Genomic DNA, 16994 nt, shown 5'->3' on the forward strand with positions numbered 1-16994 from the left:
GGCAGAAGCACATTGGCAGCTGCGCTAAGTCGACAACTTTTCACCTTCGCAGTGTTCATCGAGTGTTTGAGCAGCGTAGACCAGCGGACGGCGTTCCGCATCCTACCACAGAGCCATATCAGCCGACTACCGATGACAAAGCCAGGAGCAAAGCGGATGGCCTTATCAACGTGGTGAAGCCAACCTGAGGCCTTCCTGAAGTCTCGCCCATCTGCATCACGGACTATAAAGCGGACCCGACACGCACCCGCGACCTTTTCGGTTCTGGCAGCGGCAGAAGCACGTTGGCAGCTGCGCTAAGTCGACAATTTTTCACCTTCGCAGGTCAGTCTTGTTTTACTTGCACCGTTTAGGCTTGTTTTTATTTTTTTATTTATTGTGTGTGTCCTGCTGCTGCCAGAAAATAGGGTTGTGAACATGACTGATGAACTGAGATGCTTGTTATGTACGACAGAACTGGACAAAGAAGATCCCTACTTGACATGCAGTGACTGCAATTATATATATCACTTAGGGAAATGCTCTGGAGTCAACGAATCCCAGTTCAATTCCATGAGGCAAAACGACGAGAAAGGCATGGCGCTGCCAGACATGCCGAGTAGGGCGAACACGAGGCGGACCAAAAAAAAAAAAAAAAAAAGCGTTTCAGAGGCAGCTACGCTAGAAAAATCAGCAGATGAAGTCCCTCAGATTAGTCTCGTCCTTGCAGATATACGGAGAAACTTGGAGTGCTTCTGAGCCTGTAGGATACCGTCCTAAACATTGAGCAAGCTGTAGAGCTCATGTCTGACCAATACGATAAAATTCTTGCTGACACTGCACGTCATGACACAGAGATCAAGGAAATTAAAGCTAAGGTACAAAAGCTTGAACAGAATCACGCAGTAGAAGTGCAAACTCCGAGGGATCAATTAAATGATCTTGAATGGAGGAACCGTAAATACAATCTAGAGTTTCATGGAATCCCGCATACTGAAAACGAAACTCTGCTTGATGAGGTCAATGCTCTCGCTGAAACGATGGATATTCCAGAGTTAACCAAACACGACGTTGTCGCTATTCACCGCCTTCCGTCCAAGCCCGGCAAGATTCCTGGCATTATACTTCGTTTTGCCAGACAGGAGAGACGAGAAGAATGGTTGGAAAAGAGGCAGGCTCTAAGCAATTATTCATTCCAAGTGTTCATTCAGGAGAATTTATTTATTTATTTGAAAATACCTTACCGGCCCATTAGGCATTGTGTAAGGGGGACATAAAATCTATACAGTGCAATATATACATAAAATGTAAGGAAACAGGCAAAAAATACAAAGGTAATTAATATATGAACAAACAAAATAGTACGACGCGGAAATTATTATATCATTAAGAAAAAGAAACACGCGACACAGATTAAAGCACAATGGTACACACACAGATTAAGCACAATAAACAGCAAGCGGCACAGTGCCCCGAATTGACAAATCACTCACGAGAACTTCTTTTTGCAGCAAAGAAATGGGCCAAAGATCATAACTTTCAGTATGTCTGGCACAGGAATGCTAAGATTTTCCTTCGGCGAAGGAACGGCGAACGTGCATGGCGCATTCAAGCCTTAAATGAACTGGAAAATGTTGCAAGCATCTACCGGCATTAGTTCTTTTTGGTGTTTTTCATATATTTTTCTTTCTCAAATCTTGTCATGGACACACAATATGTACCTTTAAATGATCTCGATAATTTTGTTGGCAGCGCCTTTCAGTCGTCATTTAAAGTATTTCACGCGAACATGCAAGCTGCTCAAAATAAAACTACTCTACTGGAAGTTCTGTTAAATCAAATCAAGACCCAATTCAGTGTACTTATGTTGACTGAAACATGGTATCGTGACGATGGTGATGCAATCTTTTTTCCGGAATAGGTTGGTTGGTTGGGAACTTTGGGATATTCACGGGGGGGGGGGGGGGGGACCGGACATGTGTTATGCCGGCCTAATGTTGTGCGGCGGCACTCTTGGTGTCCGGGGGATGGGGAAGTGGGATGTGGGGAGGGGTGGGGATCGTCTTGTCGTCTTGGCCCGCACCAAGCAAACAGCCCGGTGAACGTCGGCAGGTTGGTAATTCGGTGTGCAGTGAAGCCTGGTACTGCGCCTCTGCGAGGCACAGGAAGGACTGCTGGTGACAGCAGGACACCACGGCGATTGGGGCAACCGCCGCAGCAGGAGGGGACCGCGATAGACTGCTGCCAAGGCAGCAGTGCGGCGGGTGGCGCTGAGGAGACCGTCCGTAGACAGCGCGCCGAGGCCCGCGAGCAGGGAGCCCACGGGAAGCTGTGTCGGTGGAGAATCCGGGCGGCAGCAGGGAGGACCGCTGATTTACCTCTGCCGTGGCAGAGGTGCGGCGGATGACGCTGGAGAAGCCGCTGGCAAGGCGGCGCGTCGAGGGCCGTGAGCACAAGGCCCACGGGAATGCTGGCGAAGCAGCAGGGGGACCGCAGGAGCGGCAGGGGAGGCGGGTGCGTCAGGGCCCGCGGACCGTGAAGTCCGCGGGAGACTGGCAGTGGCCAGCAGGGCTGCGCCCACGGGGGAGCTGCAGTGGGCCGCCGCAGTAGCCATGAGCCCGGTCCAACGCAGGGGCGCGCCGCAAACGTGGAGGCGACGAGGGGGGAGCCGCGGGGAAATCCAGGTCACCGGCACAGCACTGGGTCGACGCCTCGAGGGCGGAAGGGGCGCACTGTGAGGGTCCGGCGATCCTGGAATAGGTTGCAGCACTGGGTCGCACCTCGCACGCAGCAGCTACGAGGTGCGCGTAGGAAGTCACGGGTCCGGGGCACCACGGCAGCAGGAAGGTTGGCAGAAGCCAGCGAGATGGGGACGATGGCCCAGGGAATATGCACCAGCGGGCTGGAGCAGGGAGGACTGAACCCCCGAAGGGGGCGAGCAGGACTCACGAATACGTGAGGGACGGTCAAGGCTGACGAGAGCGCGGCGAGAGCGGGAACGCACGAGCTCGCCGGAGCGAGCGCCGCACGCACCCGCTCTCGCCGAGCTCTGAGAGGCGACTGCGGGAATACCAGACATGCAATCTTAATCGTAGCTATGGCAGAGGAGGCGGCGTTGCCGTGCTGATAAAGAAGGGTGTAAAATATGATATACTCCCACCTTTCACTAAATCAACAAGGGATTTTGAGTCATTATCTTTGCGTAGCGGCAAGTTGGTTCTCGTTACGGTATACAGACCCCCGGAAGGGAATTTCACAGTTTTCTTTAATTTTCTTGAATCTCTTTTCTCGTGCGTTAATGACTCTAATTTAGACCTTGTTTGTGGCGGTGACTTCAACTTAAACATGCTTCAAACAATATCTAGTCGTGTCAAAGAATTTAAGCTGTTGCTTGAATCACAAAACATAGCTAACATCATATTCCTTCCAACTCGTATTACATCATGTTCGTCAACATTAATTGACCTATTCTTAACCAATTTCTCAGATCATCAAGTCAAATCGGGTGTTCTTGCTTGTGATCTCAGTGACCATCTGCCTATTTTTTTTGTGTGAAACTTTTAGAAAAGGAGAAGAGAATAAATCTCAAAGTTACCTATCAGCAGATTTTACCATCGCAGTTAGACCGATTTCGTAATGAAATGTCAAGAGTGGACTGGTCAAATGTTCAAGAATCAACAGATCCTAATGTCTCATACTACCTATTCACTGAGAAGTTCGTCGAGCTTTACAGACAACATATTCCTTTCCGCACCATCAGTGTGTCTAGAAAAATAAGGAAACCTTGGATAAATGATTACCTAATGGCTAAAATTAGAGTTAAGAATGACATGTTCCATAGGTTCATTCAGTCCCGAGACATTACTCATTTGAAAGAATTTAAGAAGTATAGAAATAGCCTTAATAAGGAAATCAGAAAGGCTAAAAGTGATTACCTTGCAAATTCCTTTAGTTCAGTAAAGCATGATTCCAAGTCTACCTGGCGAAAGCTCAATCAGGTTCTTGGCCGTTCACAAGTTCCCTGTCCGATTAGTGAACTTAAAATCAATAACAAGTTGCTTTCTGGTCCTGCTTTGGCGGATGCGTTTAATGAGCACTTCGTAAGCTTACCTCTACCTGTATTGCCTAATCATGTAGAGCATCTCGTTAAGGAAAACCCCAGAAGTATATTCTTCAGTCCTGTGACGAACAATGAAGTGTATTTAACGTTCACACAACTAAAAAACTCAGCCAGCTGTGATGTGCACAATGTGCAAATTCAGCCTGTAAAATATGTTCTTGATATTATATCCCCTGTCCTAACACACATATTTAACTTGTGTATAAGCTCTGGAGTATTTCCCAATGACATGCAAATAGCAAAGGTCAGGGCTATAAATAAAAAAGGTGATCATAACATTCTTAATAATTACCGCCCAATTTCTATCCTTCCTGTATTTTCTAAAGGATTAGAGAAAGTTGTGTTGATAGGCCTTGAATCCTTTTTTGAAAAAAAAAAAAAAAACTGCATAATTGATACGCAGTATGGGTTTCAGAAATTTCGATCCACACAACTTGCGTTGCTAGATCAAAAAGAATACATTCTAACAAACATGGACAACAAACAGTATGTACTAGGGATATACGTAGATTTCACCACGGCATTTGACTATCTGAATCGCAACTTGCTTCTTGAAAAACTAAAGAAGTACGGTGTTCGCGGGTTACCGTTAGAGCTAATCAAAACATGCCTTTCACATCGCGTGCAATATGTTGAGCTCGATGGCCATTCCTCAAGTCTACTTTCTATACAGTCGGTGTCCCACAGGAAGTATTTTAGGACCATTTCTATTTAATGTATACTTAAACGACATCGTCAGTGTGGAAGCGCAGGCTAAGTTCGTCATCTATGCTGACGACACTAGCATTTTTTGTCTCAGAAAACTGCACAGAACTGTTTAACATTGCAAACTCGGCGTTACTTAAAGTAGGTGATTGGGCAAAACAGAACGGTTTAATAATCAACAACAATAAGACAAAAGCGATCGTTTTCCGTGCGAAAACAAGACTGGTACCGTCGGAGTTAAATCGTGCGTGAATTTAGAACATTAGGAGTCATTTTTACAGATACTATGTCTTGGGACCGACACATAGATTACGTATGTAATAAGCTTGCGTCAGTAATTGGTATTCTGTGTAGAAACAAGTTTTTCTTACCTAAGAATGTTATGATGCTTTTGTATAACTCTCTCTCTTTTTGTCTTACATTAATTATTGCAATCTCTTGTGGAGTATTACTACAATGGCTAATATGCAGAAACTTAGTAGGCTTCAGAGAAAGGTAGTTAGAATCATTACACACTCTATGTACGACGCTAATGCGCAACCATTGTTTCAAAAGCTGGGACTTTTGCGAGTGAAATACATGTACAATTACAATCTATGTTTCGCATTAATCAAAGGAAGAAAGCGGAATAGTAATATCCTAACAAATTTAGGAAACTTAACTCCTAAAGTTTCGACTGGACATTTTACGCGGAAACCCGAAATCTGGAAAGTTGATTTCAGTAGAACGAATTACGCTGCGCAAACACTAAAATATTGTATCCCATCGCTTTTAAATTCCTATTTGTCTAATAATACCGACATTTTACAGCTGAATGTTAAGCAGCTTTAGAACATTTTCTTTCGGTATTAGTATTGTATAACTTTTGGAAATGATATGACTTTATTGTGGTGTTATCTTGTGGTGATATCATTTCTGATGCATTAGTATACTCCTTTTTTTTTTCTCTTTGTTTTGGAAAGCTGTGTGTGCATGTGGCTAAACTGATTTCAAATACAAGAGAGTTGCATATATTATGTCCTTTTTCAAGGTTACCAAATGTTTCGATTTCTTAGACTCCACTATGGGCCTAGAATTTTTTGTTTGCCACTGCACATTGCTGTCGTCCTTGTCAGTGTCCACGCCAATATCTTTTGTGTAACCAGTATTTTCCACTGGTATTGTATGCCTTGCTGTCAAGTGCCACCTGTCGCTCTGTCGCTCTTATATGTAGGGGGGGGGGGGGGGGGAGGACCAGTCAAGCTGCGGCCGCAGCTTTTAGCCTCGTCTCCCTCCATCTTTGATGGAAAATAAAGCTTATCGTATCGTATCGGACACAAGGTATTAACGTACCTCTTCAAAAGTTTTTTTTTTCATTTTTTTTTTTTTCACAGTACGGACACACACCTTCTGAAGACCATGACAGATAGAAGAGCACTAAATTAATTGTTTCGAGAAAATGTCATTTCTAGCATGCGACTGTTGGCGAATGAGAAGTAGAGAGGGAAGAAGGCCGAATCCTCTTTAAGGCACGAGGGAAGACAGAGAGGGATGTAGGGAAAGGTGTGAAAATGTAGATGTAAAGGTGGATACAGCGAGGGTATTACACACATAGAAGAGGACGCAGGGGAAATATAACCTAATCCAAACACATTTAACGCTGCGCCATTCGCACTAATCGTCTGTAGCATTTTTAAACGCCTTGGATACCGGAATAACGGCCTGGGGGGCGAGTTGGTGCATGATGGAATTGAACGTCGGCGCAACACGGAAACGGTTTCCGTGTTGCGCCGGTCCGTTTCCGCGTTGCGCCCGTTCCGGACCGCGTTGCGCCCGACGGCGCAAAAGCGCAACACGGTCGTTTCCGTGTTGCGCCGCCGTTAAATTCCCGCCTTGGATACCGTTTTCTAACATCTGAGGTGCGTCATTTGCACATAACTTTAGTCACTGCGATAAATAACATTTGTTAGGGGAAAACCAAGTTGCAGTGAAGAGGTAACGCGCCCGAGCCCCGTGTGTAATTTCTATCTCTGGGATTTCCCGTTCGGCTGCAGTTTTGCTCTCCGACGCTTTCTTTCTTAAGAAGAGGAGCAAACGTGTTGGTGCGAAAACGCAATTAGAACAGCGGATTCTTGTTAATTTGAATCCGTTTTAAGGGTGGCTGAGGTAAACTTCATCCTGTGCCTCTGATGAGTAAAAATCGGCCCTGTAGCTGTTCCTCTTTATACCAATGCTCAGCCGAGAGCAATGAATGCACTTTTTGCTTAGGATACCACATTTAAATAATAATAAACGTATCCCTGTCATTAGAGTCAAGCTTGAGACGGCCTCCGTGATCGTTCTGGAAGCGAACGGTGGTGTAGGCTAGCTTAAGAGATACACGTGAATAAACAGTATCGACGTCGGAGTACTTCGCTTGCCGGTGGTGGCGATACTGGAATTTAATGCTTTAATTTTTTGTACAGCTCATAAGAGCTCCGTGCTTCGGGAAAGTACCGACTTAGTCCTTATACCATGGTAATCTATCGATGAGATCAGCTTCAATTTGTCCTCGACGAGCTTTTATTCTAAGATTTGGTTGATTCGAGATGAGGCATGGTACCATTTTCATAAAGTACATTGAAGCAGCAGAATCCTTATTTCGAATTCATCATAATGCGAATAAAGTTACGGTTCTCGCTGAGTCTGCCCTATCGAGTAATGACTGGACTTTTATTGCGAAAGCAATACTATGGCAGCCAAAGTGAGACCTCGAGTGGCCGCAGCTACGCCGTGAAGAGGCGTAGCTAAGGTCTCCTAATAAAAAGATCAGCCTGCCGCGAAATTTGAATTCACGTTACTCCTATGCCACGGGCAGGAGCTGCCAACTCGGGTCGTTTCTTTAATGTGAGGGTGATATCAGAATCAGCCTTCCAGAACTGTTTGCATTCTCGTTACCCCTACCACAAGCAGGTACGTCCATACGGCTTGGTTGAAGCGTGACTTTGTATGTGGGCTGGTAGCTTGCGTTCTCGCCTTATACCCTTACAGGATGAGCTTAAGTGTACCCAATAATGTAGCACCTTACACTGATAGGGCGCGATAGGGGAATAATGTAGCAGGCAAAAGAAGCTTCCGCCGTCGCTTTCGCAATTTAACTAGGGTTAACCAGAGTTAAACCGCAACTAATTTTTAATGCTCTCAGTTTATTACGCACTATGTCACTTTAGTCAGGACATTTGTGATGTTACCTCTAGAAATGATTTTCAGATGTTTTTGTCCTCATTCTTAAATAGCAACTGCATAAGCAAAATGGGAGAGTGTAAAGGGAAAATACAGCGTCGTTCAGGCGGAGGCGTTGTCCTGTTAGAAAACCTACGCATGGACGTCGGAAATGGTAGTATTTGAAAAGTGAGCTTCTAACACTATGGGAATTAGAGATCGGCACATGTCTGATATGAGTTAATTTTGTAGAGCAATTGACTTCAAGCAAATACCTAAATAGTTCAAAATTTCCAATTACTGTCAGTTGCGTAATTATTTAATATAATTACTAACTAAAGCCGCGCACCCGGCAAAGTCAATCACGCAACAGTAAAGAACAACTGTGAAGATACAAGGAGCGCGGTCTCGTCTCTGCCAAGCAGAATTCACTGAATATATGCACTCGCAGAATATGAAAGAGTAGCCGCTCGCTTTACTCGTAGCAGCATTCATCGCTACATGCGCATTAGTCGCGTAGCAGAATGCAGCACTCAGGCTTTCACCTTTCACCACTTTAGTCGCCAAAGTGTCCTCGAATTTTTTATTACCTTTTATCATGCACAATAGCACGCCAAAATGCTTTCTTGAAAGTCAAGAAAACTGTATAAATTTATCGTTAGGTGTGAAGACGTTGCTAAACGCTGTTCGGCGTCGATCGAACTCGCCTCAAATAATTACATGTAATAATCTCAAGCAATATCAACCTATTTCTCTAAGACCCTTGGCATTGGTGTTCTGTTCCAGCTGCAGCGCCGTTGAAGGCAGCCACGTACGGCCACCTCCGAGTTGCTTGAGCAAGGCCACGAAATGTTACGGCCAACAAGTTTCGCGCTAGCTGTAACGCTAGTGGTGATCACCGTCATCCACGGTTCGAGTTCTGCAAAGCTGCCGATAGATGGCAGCACAGACAGAAGTCTTCCGTTGTCACTGAAGCTGGCTGATCCAAATGGCCTCGTGGACATATGGGACGGTGTTGCCAAAACAGGTAAACAAAAAGACATTATGAGTGCTTTCTTCTAGGAAACAACAATCATTGCTGGGGCTCAGCGGCTACGACATAGCGCTGTTGAAGACGGGGTGATGGGTTCGACCCAATGGAGTCAACCTGACCCCAAAGGTCAAGAGCATTCCCTGGTCCAGAACGTTCGTCACCATGTGAAATGCCACCAATTCAGGTCCGGCCTAGTAATGCGGTCTAGTTTTGTTGTTGTTGTTGTTGCGCATTGGCTGTAAAAGGGCATTTTTTTTTTGGTGAATCGGTTGCGACGTTCTCGCATGGTGGACAAACAAGATCAGCGGACGCTGAAAAAAATTTAAGGATTCTGTATGTCTTATGTTTGAGAGCTCCACATATGCACAGAATACCATTTTATAGCTTATAGAGGAAACGCGACGACTCCCTCCGGTGAACGTTTGGGACAGAGAGCATTAACAGCGAAAAGTAAAAGTTAGACAGCAATAAACAGTGGTCCTTTGTTCAAATCATTTCACTCGTCGATATGTTCCCACTTGGCAATCACTAACTGAAATTGTAATCATGTTATATAATTTCGCTTGATCGTGCTGCTGTTTCGTTTTCGGGGAAGGCCGTCATTGTCAGCTAAACTTGTTTTGTCGATTTTGTACCTGTTTTGAGCTGTTCTTAACGTTGGTGCCTGCGCTCAGGGACAAAGCTTGAATGATCTAATAGCTGAGAATACATCGCTTACATTGATCGTGCGCTAAGGCTTCAATATACACAGGAATGGGTCGGGGTAATAGAGGGAAGGTAGGCGATGTGCTGATTAAAAGGGGAGTCCTGAGTAGTGCCTGTGAGATCGCCTGCCTTTGTTTATTTTGTTTCCTCAGCCTTTTTTAGTTGGAAATGGTTGGCGGCTATGACACGCTGACTATCAACTGAAGCATGGTAATTGCAAAACACAACATAGTAATAAAAGAATCAGAGCAGTTCAGTCGTTCTGTCGTGTCCGGCTCTCCACGACCCTATGGATCATATCACGCCACGCTTTCCGGTCTATCACTATCTTTCTGACATCACATACCTTCATCTGCAGTGCCTCGAGGATGCCATCTAACCACCGCGTTCGCTGCCTACCCTTACTCCGGTGACCCTCAACCTTTCCCAACATCAAATCTTTCTCCAGCGACTCCTCTCTTCTCATCAGATGACCAAAGTAGCTGAGCTTTAACTTTAGAATTTGACCCTTCAATGAGCAGTCAGGGTTTATGGTCGACAATATCGACTGATTTGATCTTCTGACAGTCCAAGGAACTCTCAAGAGTCTCCGCCAGCACCACAATTCAAGCGCGTCGATTTTTCGGCGGTCAGAATAGCATCTTGCAACAATGCTTTCGCGCAAAAGTTCTTAGTTTTTTGTTTGTGTGTATGTGTGTATTTTTCGACACGTAGCTCTTTCCGGAATTGCAAGTAGTTTAAAAAGCTAAGCGCTATCAGATATGGACGCTGTTTTCAGGCATCCCTGCGAGATAAGAGAACGGCTTCGTTTCATACCACTAACGCAAATTGCGGCTGCGGAATTTTTGCACACTGAAAGATCAAAAAGCTTGTGAGAAATGATGGACTTGTTGACAACAGGTTTGTTGAGGTTTCTGTAATCTACTAGAGGCATCAGATTTGAGTTTGCTACACCCGCAGTCGCTTCGTCTGTGAAAGTGTTAATCCTAATTAAGATAACAAATTCGAGGCAGATATTTGTGACCTGATGTCATGCAGGATGAACCGTGCACACAATCACTGATAATAACCATCAATTGTACCTCAACAAGGAATTTCTGAAGAAGGTGAAAAACCTCCGGTATCCGGAGGTGTCAGAGAGTCCTTGGAGCGAGCTCTACTTATAAGAGACAATCACCAGATAGTCCCATTATTACTGTCCCAAAACGAGAAAGCTGCGATTCACGATTCATTTTACCAGCGACTACTAGAAACAGTTCTGTAATGAGTCTAACCTTACACATCACCAAAACAGAGAATTACAAAAAGTAGCGCTTGTTTAGTGGCCAATAATACTGCATATTACAGGAAAAAAGGACGGAGAGCCTCAGGCAGAAATTGGGGCTGCGGAGAGAGCAGTCTTGAGTACTTTCTATTTGTTCGGCATACTGGTTCAGGCGACCAGTTTTCCGTGTTACTGTGGTGAGCGAATTAGTTATGAGGCGCGCTGACGAAATACTTGCTACGATCTCCGTGGTCCCGAGACCTCATAGTAAGTCGGACTGGGCCATCTTCCTCCGTAGAGGTGCGCTAGATTAGGGCAACGTATCTTCCATTCAAGGACAGTTGAGTTACTTGTCATTTGTTGCGGCCACAATTCGCAGAACACGTCGTCTTACCCGGGCAAGCCGATGCCTTCGCCGGGTGGCTCATCGCAGTCATTATCATTGTTCCTCTAGTTGGATTGATCGGCATCATCGCCCTTTGCGTCTGCATCTGCAGGGCCTGCGCGGGACGAAAGGTAACCTCATCATAGTCCATCTGCCAGTCAGCTAGAGAACATAGTGCGAAACAGCTCTCTGGGTTTTTAGAAGTATCATGGCAGCATTGACGGCATGGCCATTCAAAAGTAATGACTCCTCAACTCAAGCTGCACAGATAGCACCGCTCTAATCCGCTTGCCGCACTATCTGTTTCATCGGTGAGATGGAAAAGTAACCTGCTAGGGGAAGCTTGCTACTGTGAGTCTACTGGGCCAAATGGCCACACCCATTATTGCGTTTACAGGATGGCAAATTTATTTTTCATCAATAGCTATGAGTCTTATGGCGGTGGTCAACGCATTGTCACCGATGGCAGGGGCAAAGACGCAAGGCACTTCTTTTCTTCCTTAAAATAAAACAGAAAGATAAGGGGCTTTTCGCGGGTTTTAAGAGTTGAGACAAGGCGGAAATAAATGCACTAAAATAACACGCTCAGAATGGAAGACTGAGATGGTAATCATAGCAGGGAAACCACAAATCAGTGTAGTGTTGCGCAGTGCCTATATTAGCAATGGTAGCTCCATAACAATACGCTCGTGGTTACTGAGTCATGACTCAGGTGTCCCATGAAGAACTGCACTGGCGTAACGGATAAGGTAGCGGGCGTTGACATAGAGCGCACGCTAGTTGCTGTTTGCTCGGCTATATTGGTGACGTGGCCCAATATCCATTGCTTATTGGGGGTTCTGGCGCTCTTTGGCCTAAGATGCCCTTGCGCCAAAAAAAAAAAAAAAAAAAATCCAGTTCATCATCTCATTGGGGCTGTATTCTCTAACATTTATTTTAGCGGGAATGCGCACCCACTGGCGCCTGAGCCGAACAAAAATCTTGTCTCGTACCAAGATAGATTGTTTTTTGTTTTGTGGGATTTTACGTCCCAAAGCGACTCAGGCTATGAAAGAGGCCGTAGTGGAGGACTCCGGAAATTTCGACTACCTGGGGTTCTTCAACGTGCAGTGACATCACACAGAACAAGGGTGCCTTGCTTTTCGCCTCTATCGAAAAGCAGTAGCTGTGGCCGGGATTCGATCCCACATCCTTGGCAGTCGAGGACGAGGAAGAGGAGGAGGACGCGTATGCTATGCTTAAGCCTAAGATAATGTGCTGTGATTATCAACTACTCCTAATGCGCAGAGATGAATTTTGACCCTTGGCTTTTGCATCGATGATTAAACTAGCATTGACATCAGTGGTTTAAATGTTTCCATGAGCCCAGGCAATCACGTCTGTGGTTGTGTGATCGGGCAGCTATATAAATGGCGTGTTCACTACGTTTCGCTTCAGTTGGAGTCGGAATGCAGTTCGTGTCGTGGGGACATCGAAGTTGACAAATGCTGTAGGTTCGAAAAAAACGTTCTAATGAAACGAGGGCTGCTGCAGACAAGCTAGTCGTAAAAAGACTGCGACGGAACAGGCATGTCATTGGCTCATTTGCAACCATGCCCCAGTACTGGGTGCATAACGCAACGTGCTGTTACTGGCGATGACTATCGTTGAAGGCTGGACAGCTGTCTTGTATTTTCGAACTCGCCGCTTGCCCTGATGTTGTGAATTGTTAGTCAATGCTACCCCTGGTTGCAATCTAGAGAACTTAAATATGATCATATTTCGACTTGCGACGTTTCTGAAAATGCCTGCGCTTTGAAATATAGCTGTCTGCTTGGGACAAAATTTGGAGGTTTACAGACAGTTGCGACGCTCGTGGTTAATAATGTAACCTGCGTCTAGGTATGAAACGTTGAGGTCGTTGATAAACGCACATCCACCAGGCAAGGAAATCAGTAAAAAGGTAGAATTAATAAAAATCTTAAGTGTAGGAGCCCGAAGGCTGCATGAAGATGTGAAATAAGCAAGAATGTAATGCTAATCAGAACGCAATGGAAAGAAATGGCGACATCTTTTACATGCCACTTGCCGCTGATTGTCATCATTCAATAACCTTGGCCACTATGACAAGTTACCGTTTTAAAGTCCAGTTTCCCAACTGGTATGATCCGCTTTCCTGAACAACTGCACTGCTGACGCAGCATGAAATAACAAAATAAATAGGAGAGATCTAGAACTCGCAGAATATGTGCCTATCAATAATTGCATTATATTGCACATCCTGCCTAGAACTCTACAATAAGACGGGCCTGTCAAAGATCACTGGAAGCTTGTTGAAGATTACCATCTTATATAACTGTATCAGACACAGAAAGGGAGCGCAGTAAAGTAGAAGTATAGACGAAAAAGATGCAAGATACTGTTTGAAAGACATGCCCAAGAAGAAACTCAGTTGGAGATTCAATTTCAATTATAAAAACATGCATGAAAAGTTAGGATAGATTGCACAGTAGTAAAAACATTTAAGAAATATTATTCAGGTATACCAGGTCTCAATATGAGACCAAAGAAAACAGAAAAGAAAAAAAAAGTGAATTGAACAAGACGGGTACAGTCTGTCGTTGGTAGTGCTGGCTTCGTATAACAATAAAAATAGTATTAACAATTAGGTGTAAAAGTCTTCTACGTCTTACAATTTGTGCTCAGACACAACCATAATCAAAAATCAAGAGTGCATAAAATTCAGCATCGAAGTAAATTCAAATATTGAAAGCAAAACATGATCATGTATAAATGCATACATAAATAAAGAAGTGCGAGCGCCTTTTAGCCAGCGATGCAGATTCGGTACTAAGTGCAAAAAATAAAGGTAGGAAATAATATACGAAATGTTTAAGTCCCGTTTTATCTTTATGTGCACAACCTGCGTTATTTATGTGCTCCTGAGCGTTTTTTTTTTGCGTTTACAGACGTCCCGTATATAAGCTTTTCATCCCTAACGCATCTGAGAATTTTCTCCCGTGCCTTCGGAACTTGCAGGACACCACGACATACCTGATCCAGGGAGGACCACCGCCTTACCTGAGGAACACTGTTGGGGAAATGGAGCGCTTCGAATAGACGCATGGAACAAGCTGCGCCCAAGATTCAATGCATCGATGATGTTTTATATATAAAAAACAAAAATCAGGATCATCGAGTGCACATCTCTGCGCGTAGCACCCACAACTGTTGCCGTTATTACACAGCATAACCATAACTATTACTCAACGCCGAATTTTCGTGAATTCAGCATACCTGAGAAGTCTGCTACAGCCATTAGAGACAACTTCAAATTAGACTACGCGTTAAAATACCCGCCAATTCGAGTTTCAGTTTTTCTCACCGACCACCGCTTTTTGTCCGCTGCTCGGCCAGTTTAGATACTGTAGGAAAACCAACGAGGAAAGGCGACGCGAGGAAGATATGTTAATCTAAATCCACGCCTAATTCGTCTCAATAAACATTTTGTTAGAGTACCATTGCAGCGGAAAATAAAAAAAAAATCTGCAGAGACAGACTGCCGCGTGTAGGCGAAAGCTGTCCTCACAATGCAATCCCTCGACGGCCGTTCCCAACGCCTCCTCCTGCGGAGCGAGCCACTATGCGATTTGTAGCGCGGTGCCCTTTGTACTCTTCTTTTGTTTATTGCGTTAGCATGCTTTGCAGCGTAAGATGAGGAAGAGGAAAGGCAGGGAGGCTAATCGGAAGAAGGAACCGCCTAGCTACCCTGCACTTAGGGAAGGGGGTGAGGGGATATAGAAGTGATGGGTAAGAGAGGAATGGGTTAAGTCAGTATAGTCGCATCACAGCCATATCATGTCACATCACATCACGTCACAGTCTTATCTCGTCACATCACAACAAAATCAAAAACCTATAGATCAGGCGCGTGGTTTTCATGAAGCGGAGCAGTGCCTGGGTACGTTTTCACTGCCGACGATCACTGCAGCCAGTATCCTAGAATATTGATTGCAGTCAGTGGGCGTCCATCTAGACGCTCCAGCGCATGGAGAGACACTGTCTTTCCGCACTGTCTTTCCGCAGGTTGCACATGCAGGGCTATTAACCATGCCTATCACAAACGAATAAAAGTTTGTGAACGCTACACCGACCCACAGGCGGCACAGCAAAGTTGCTTCACGTCGGGGTAGACCGGGTGGAAGCCGGATCTTCAGGGCAGGGTCCAGGGATTTTAAGCGTGAGATCGCAAACTTCCCAGAATTCCACAAGGCGAGCGTGAGCTCCCGCTCAAGTGCCCGAAGCCTGCACACTGCGTCTTCGCTTGAAAAGGGGATCAACACAGACTACAAATACAGGTACGGGCCAATTTAGCAAGGGCCGGTGATGAGGACTAAATATCCTGGCTTCCACATCCGGCTGTCGGCCTGAGGGAGTCCCACACCAAGGCAGGTTTCTGCCGGATGACGTGTGAAGAGGACCACGTCCACAGAATGTGTGTTGTGTTTTCCTCGAGGACAGAAGCAGGAATGAAGGGGCAGGTGTCGTCAAATGGGGCATGTTATTGTGCAGGCCGCGACCAGGGTACCGTGGTGGTGAGGGCGACATGAAGGTGCAACCTTCGAAGCACGACTTTTTTCCGGCGCACAAGGTCGCCAGGGAGGTCGGTTCCACGTGCTGGGAGCAGCAGTCGCGTGGAGTGCCGGGGTTTCTCCTTTTCTAAAAGGAGTACAGTCACTGGAGAGAAGGAGGCTATATCAAGGAGACGAGGAGGTGTTGCATTACGGCTTTCTCTGTCCACCAAGGTTTCAGCAGGATGTATGTTCCTACGAATCGAATCCAGTGTACACGGATTTTATGAAGTATTTATCAGGTATGCCTGAATACCCTGTGCTAAAACCTCAGAATTTAGAACACGCCGCCGACTGCGGATGGCAGCCGATTAACCTGTGACGATGTCAATGCGACGGCTAGAGGGGCTAGAGGAGGGGACAGATAAGGTGTACTACATAGTGAAGGGCCAACCTATCTTTATGTGCCGAAGGCCAGGTTACGGGACAAGCGTATGTGTTGGTGGTTAGTTCGAGCAATATGGTTGCGTAACTATCACTCACACTAGAGCTCGTCAACCGGTAGGGATACTAGTGCCAATATCCCAAATCACTAATATTTGATATTTAGAATTGCTAGTTAATATCAGTTGTAATTGCTAATTAAAACAATTGCAACTGGCCACTAACATAAAATAGCGTTCAATATTTTGCAACAAGACTAACACTAAGAACAAAAAAACAATTTAAATCAGCAAGCAATGGCCTCTCGACACTTTCGCATTGCTCGCGCGTAAGTTGCCGCAGTAAATTTAAATATATTGACAACCCCTTCACTTCTCCTGATCTGATTTCTCCCGCTGCGCTGAGTGACGTGGTGTGTTGAGGTGAATAATGTATATAACTGAATATACGTACGTCGTAGGTTTATATCCCTACGCAAGCTAGACTACCAGACGGATGACAGGAAGTGAAATGGTATGACACCGCCTGGAATGCTCCACAACAAAAGGTTACGTCCCAAGTTTGGTTCAAAAGAGGGAAAATTCAGCGCTACAGACAGCATTCCATCATGGATTCATGGATACCGATGC

The 16994-nt window shown here is 45.3% G+C and overlaps 1 protein-coding gene across 1 annotated transcript; it reads left to right on the forward strand.

The window, feature by feature from the left end:
• LOC146181828 (uncharacterized) lies at positions 1-14909 on the forward strand. The gene is made up of 4 exons (XM_084575554.1): positions 1-324; positions 8771-9011; positions 11366-11502; positions 14390-14909. Exons 2-4 carry the CDS (start codon positions 8834-8836, stop codon positions 14468-14470), a joined length of 396 nt encoding a protein of 131 aa, XP_084431680.1. The 5' UTR covers positions 1-324; positions 8771-8833; the 3' UTR covers positions 14471-14909.
• The last annotated feature ends 2085 nt before the right edge of the window (positions 14910-16994 follow it).

The sequence above is a fragment of the Amblyomma maculatum genome, chromosome 8 (genome assembly GCF_055883805.1).
Source record: "Amblyomma maculatum isolate TAMU_Amacu chromosome 8, ASM5588380v1, whole genome shotgun sequence".
Classification (NCBI taxonomy): domain Eukaryota; kingdom Metazoa; phylum Arthropoda; class Arachnida; order Ixodida; family Ixodidae; genus Amblyomma; species Amblyomma maculatum.

What these genes read in the sequence shown, in the direction of transcription:
- LOC146181828 (XM_084575554.1), top strand. Translation starts at nt 8,834, where the DNA reads ATGTTACGGCCAACAAGTTTCGCGCTAGCTGTAACGCTAGTGGTGATC. An exon ending in GGACGGTGTTGCCAAAACAG is followed by an intron (nt 9,012 to 11,365) that starts GTAAACAAAAAG and finishes CACAATTCGCAG; the next exon opens with AACACGTCGTCTTACCCGGG. An exon ending in GGGCCTGCGCGGGACGAAAG is followed by an intron (nt 11,503 to 14,389) that starts GTAACCTCATCA and finishes CGGAACTTGCAG; the next exon opens with GACACCACGACATACCTGAT.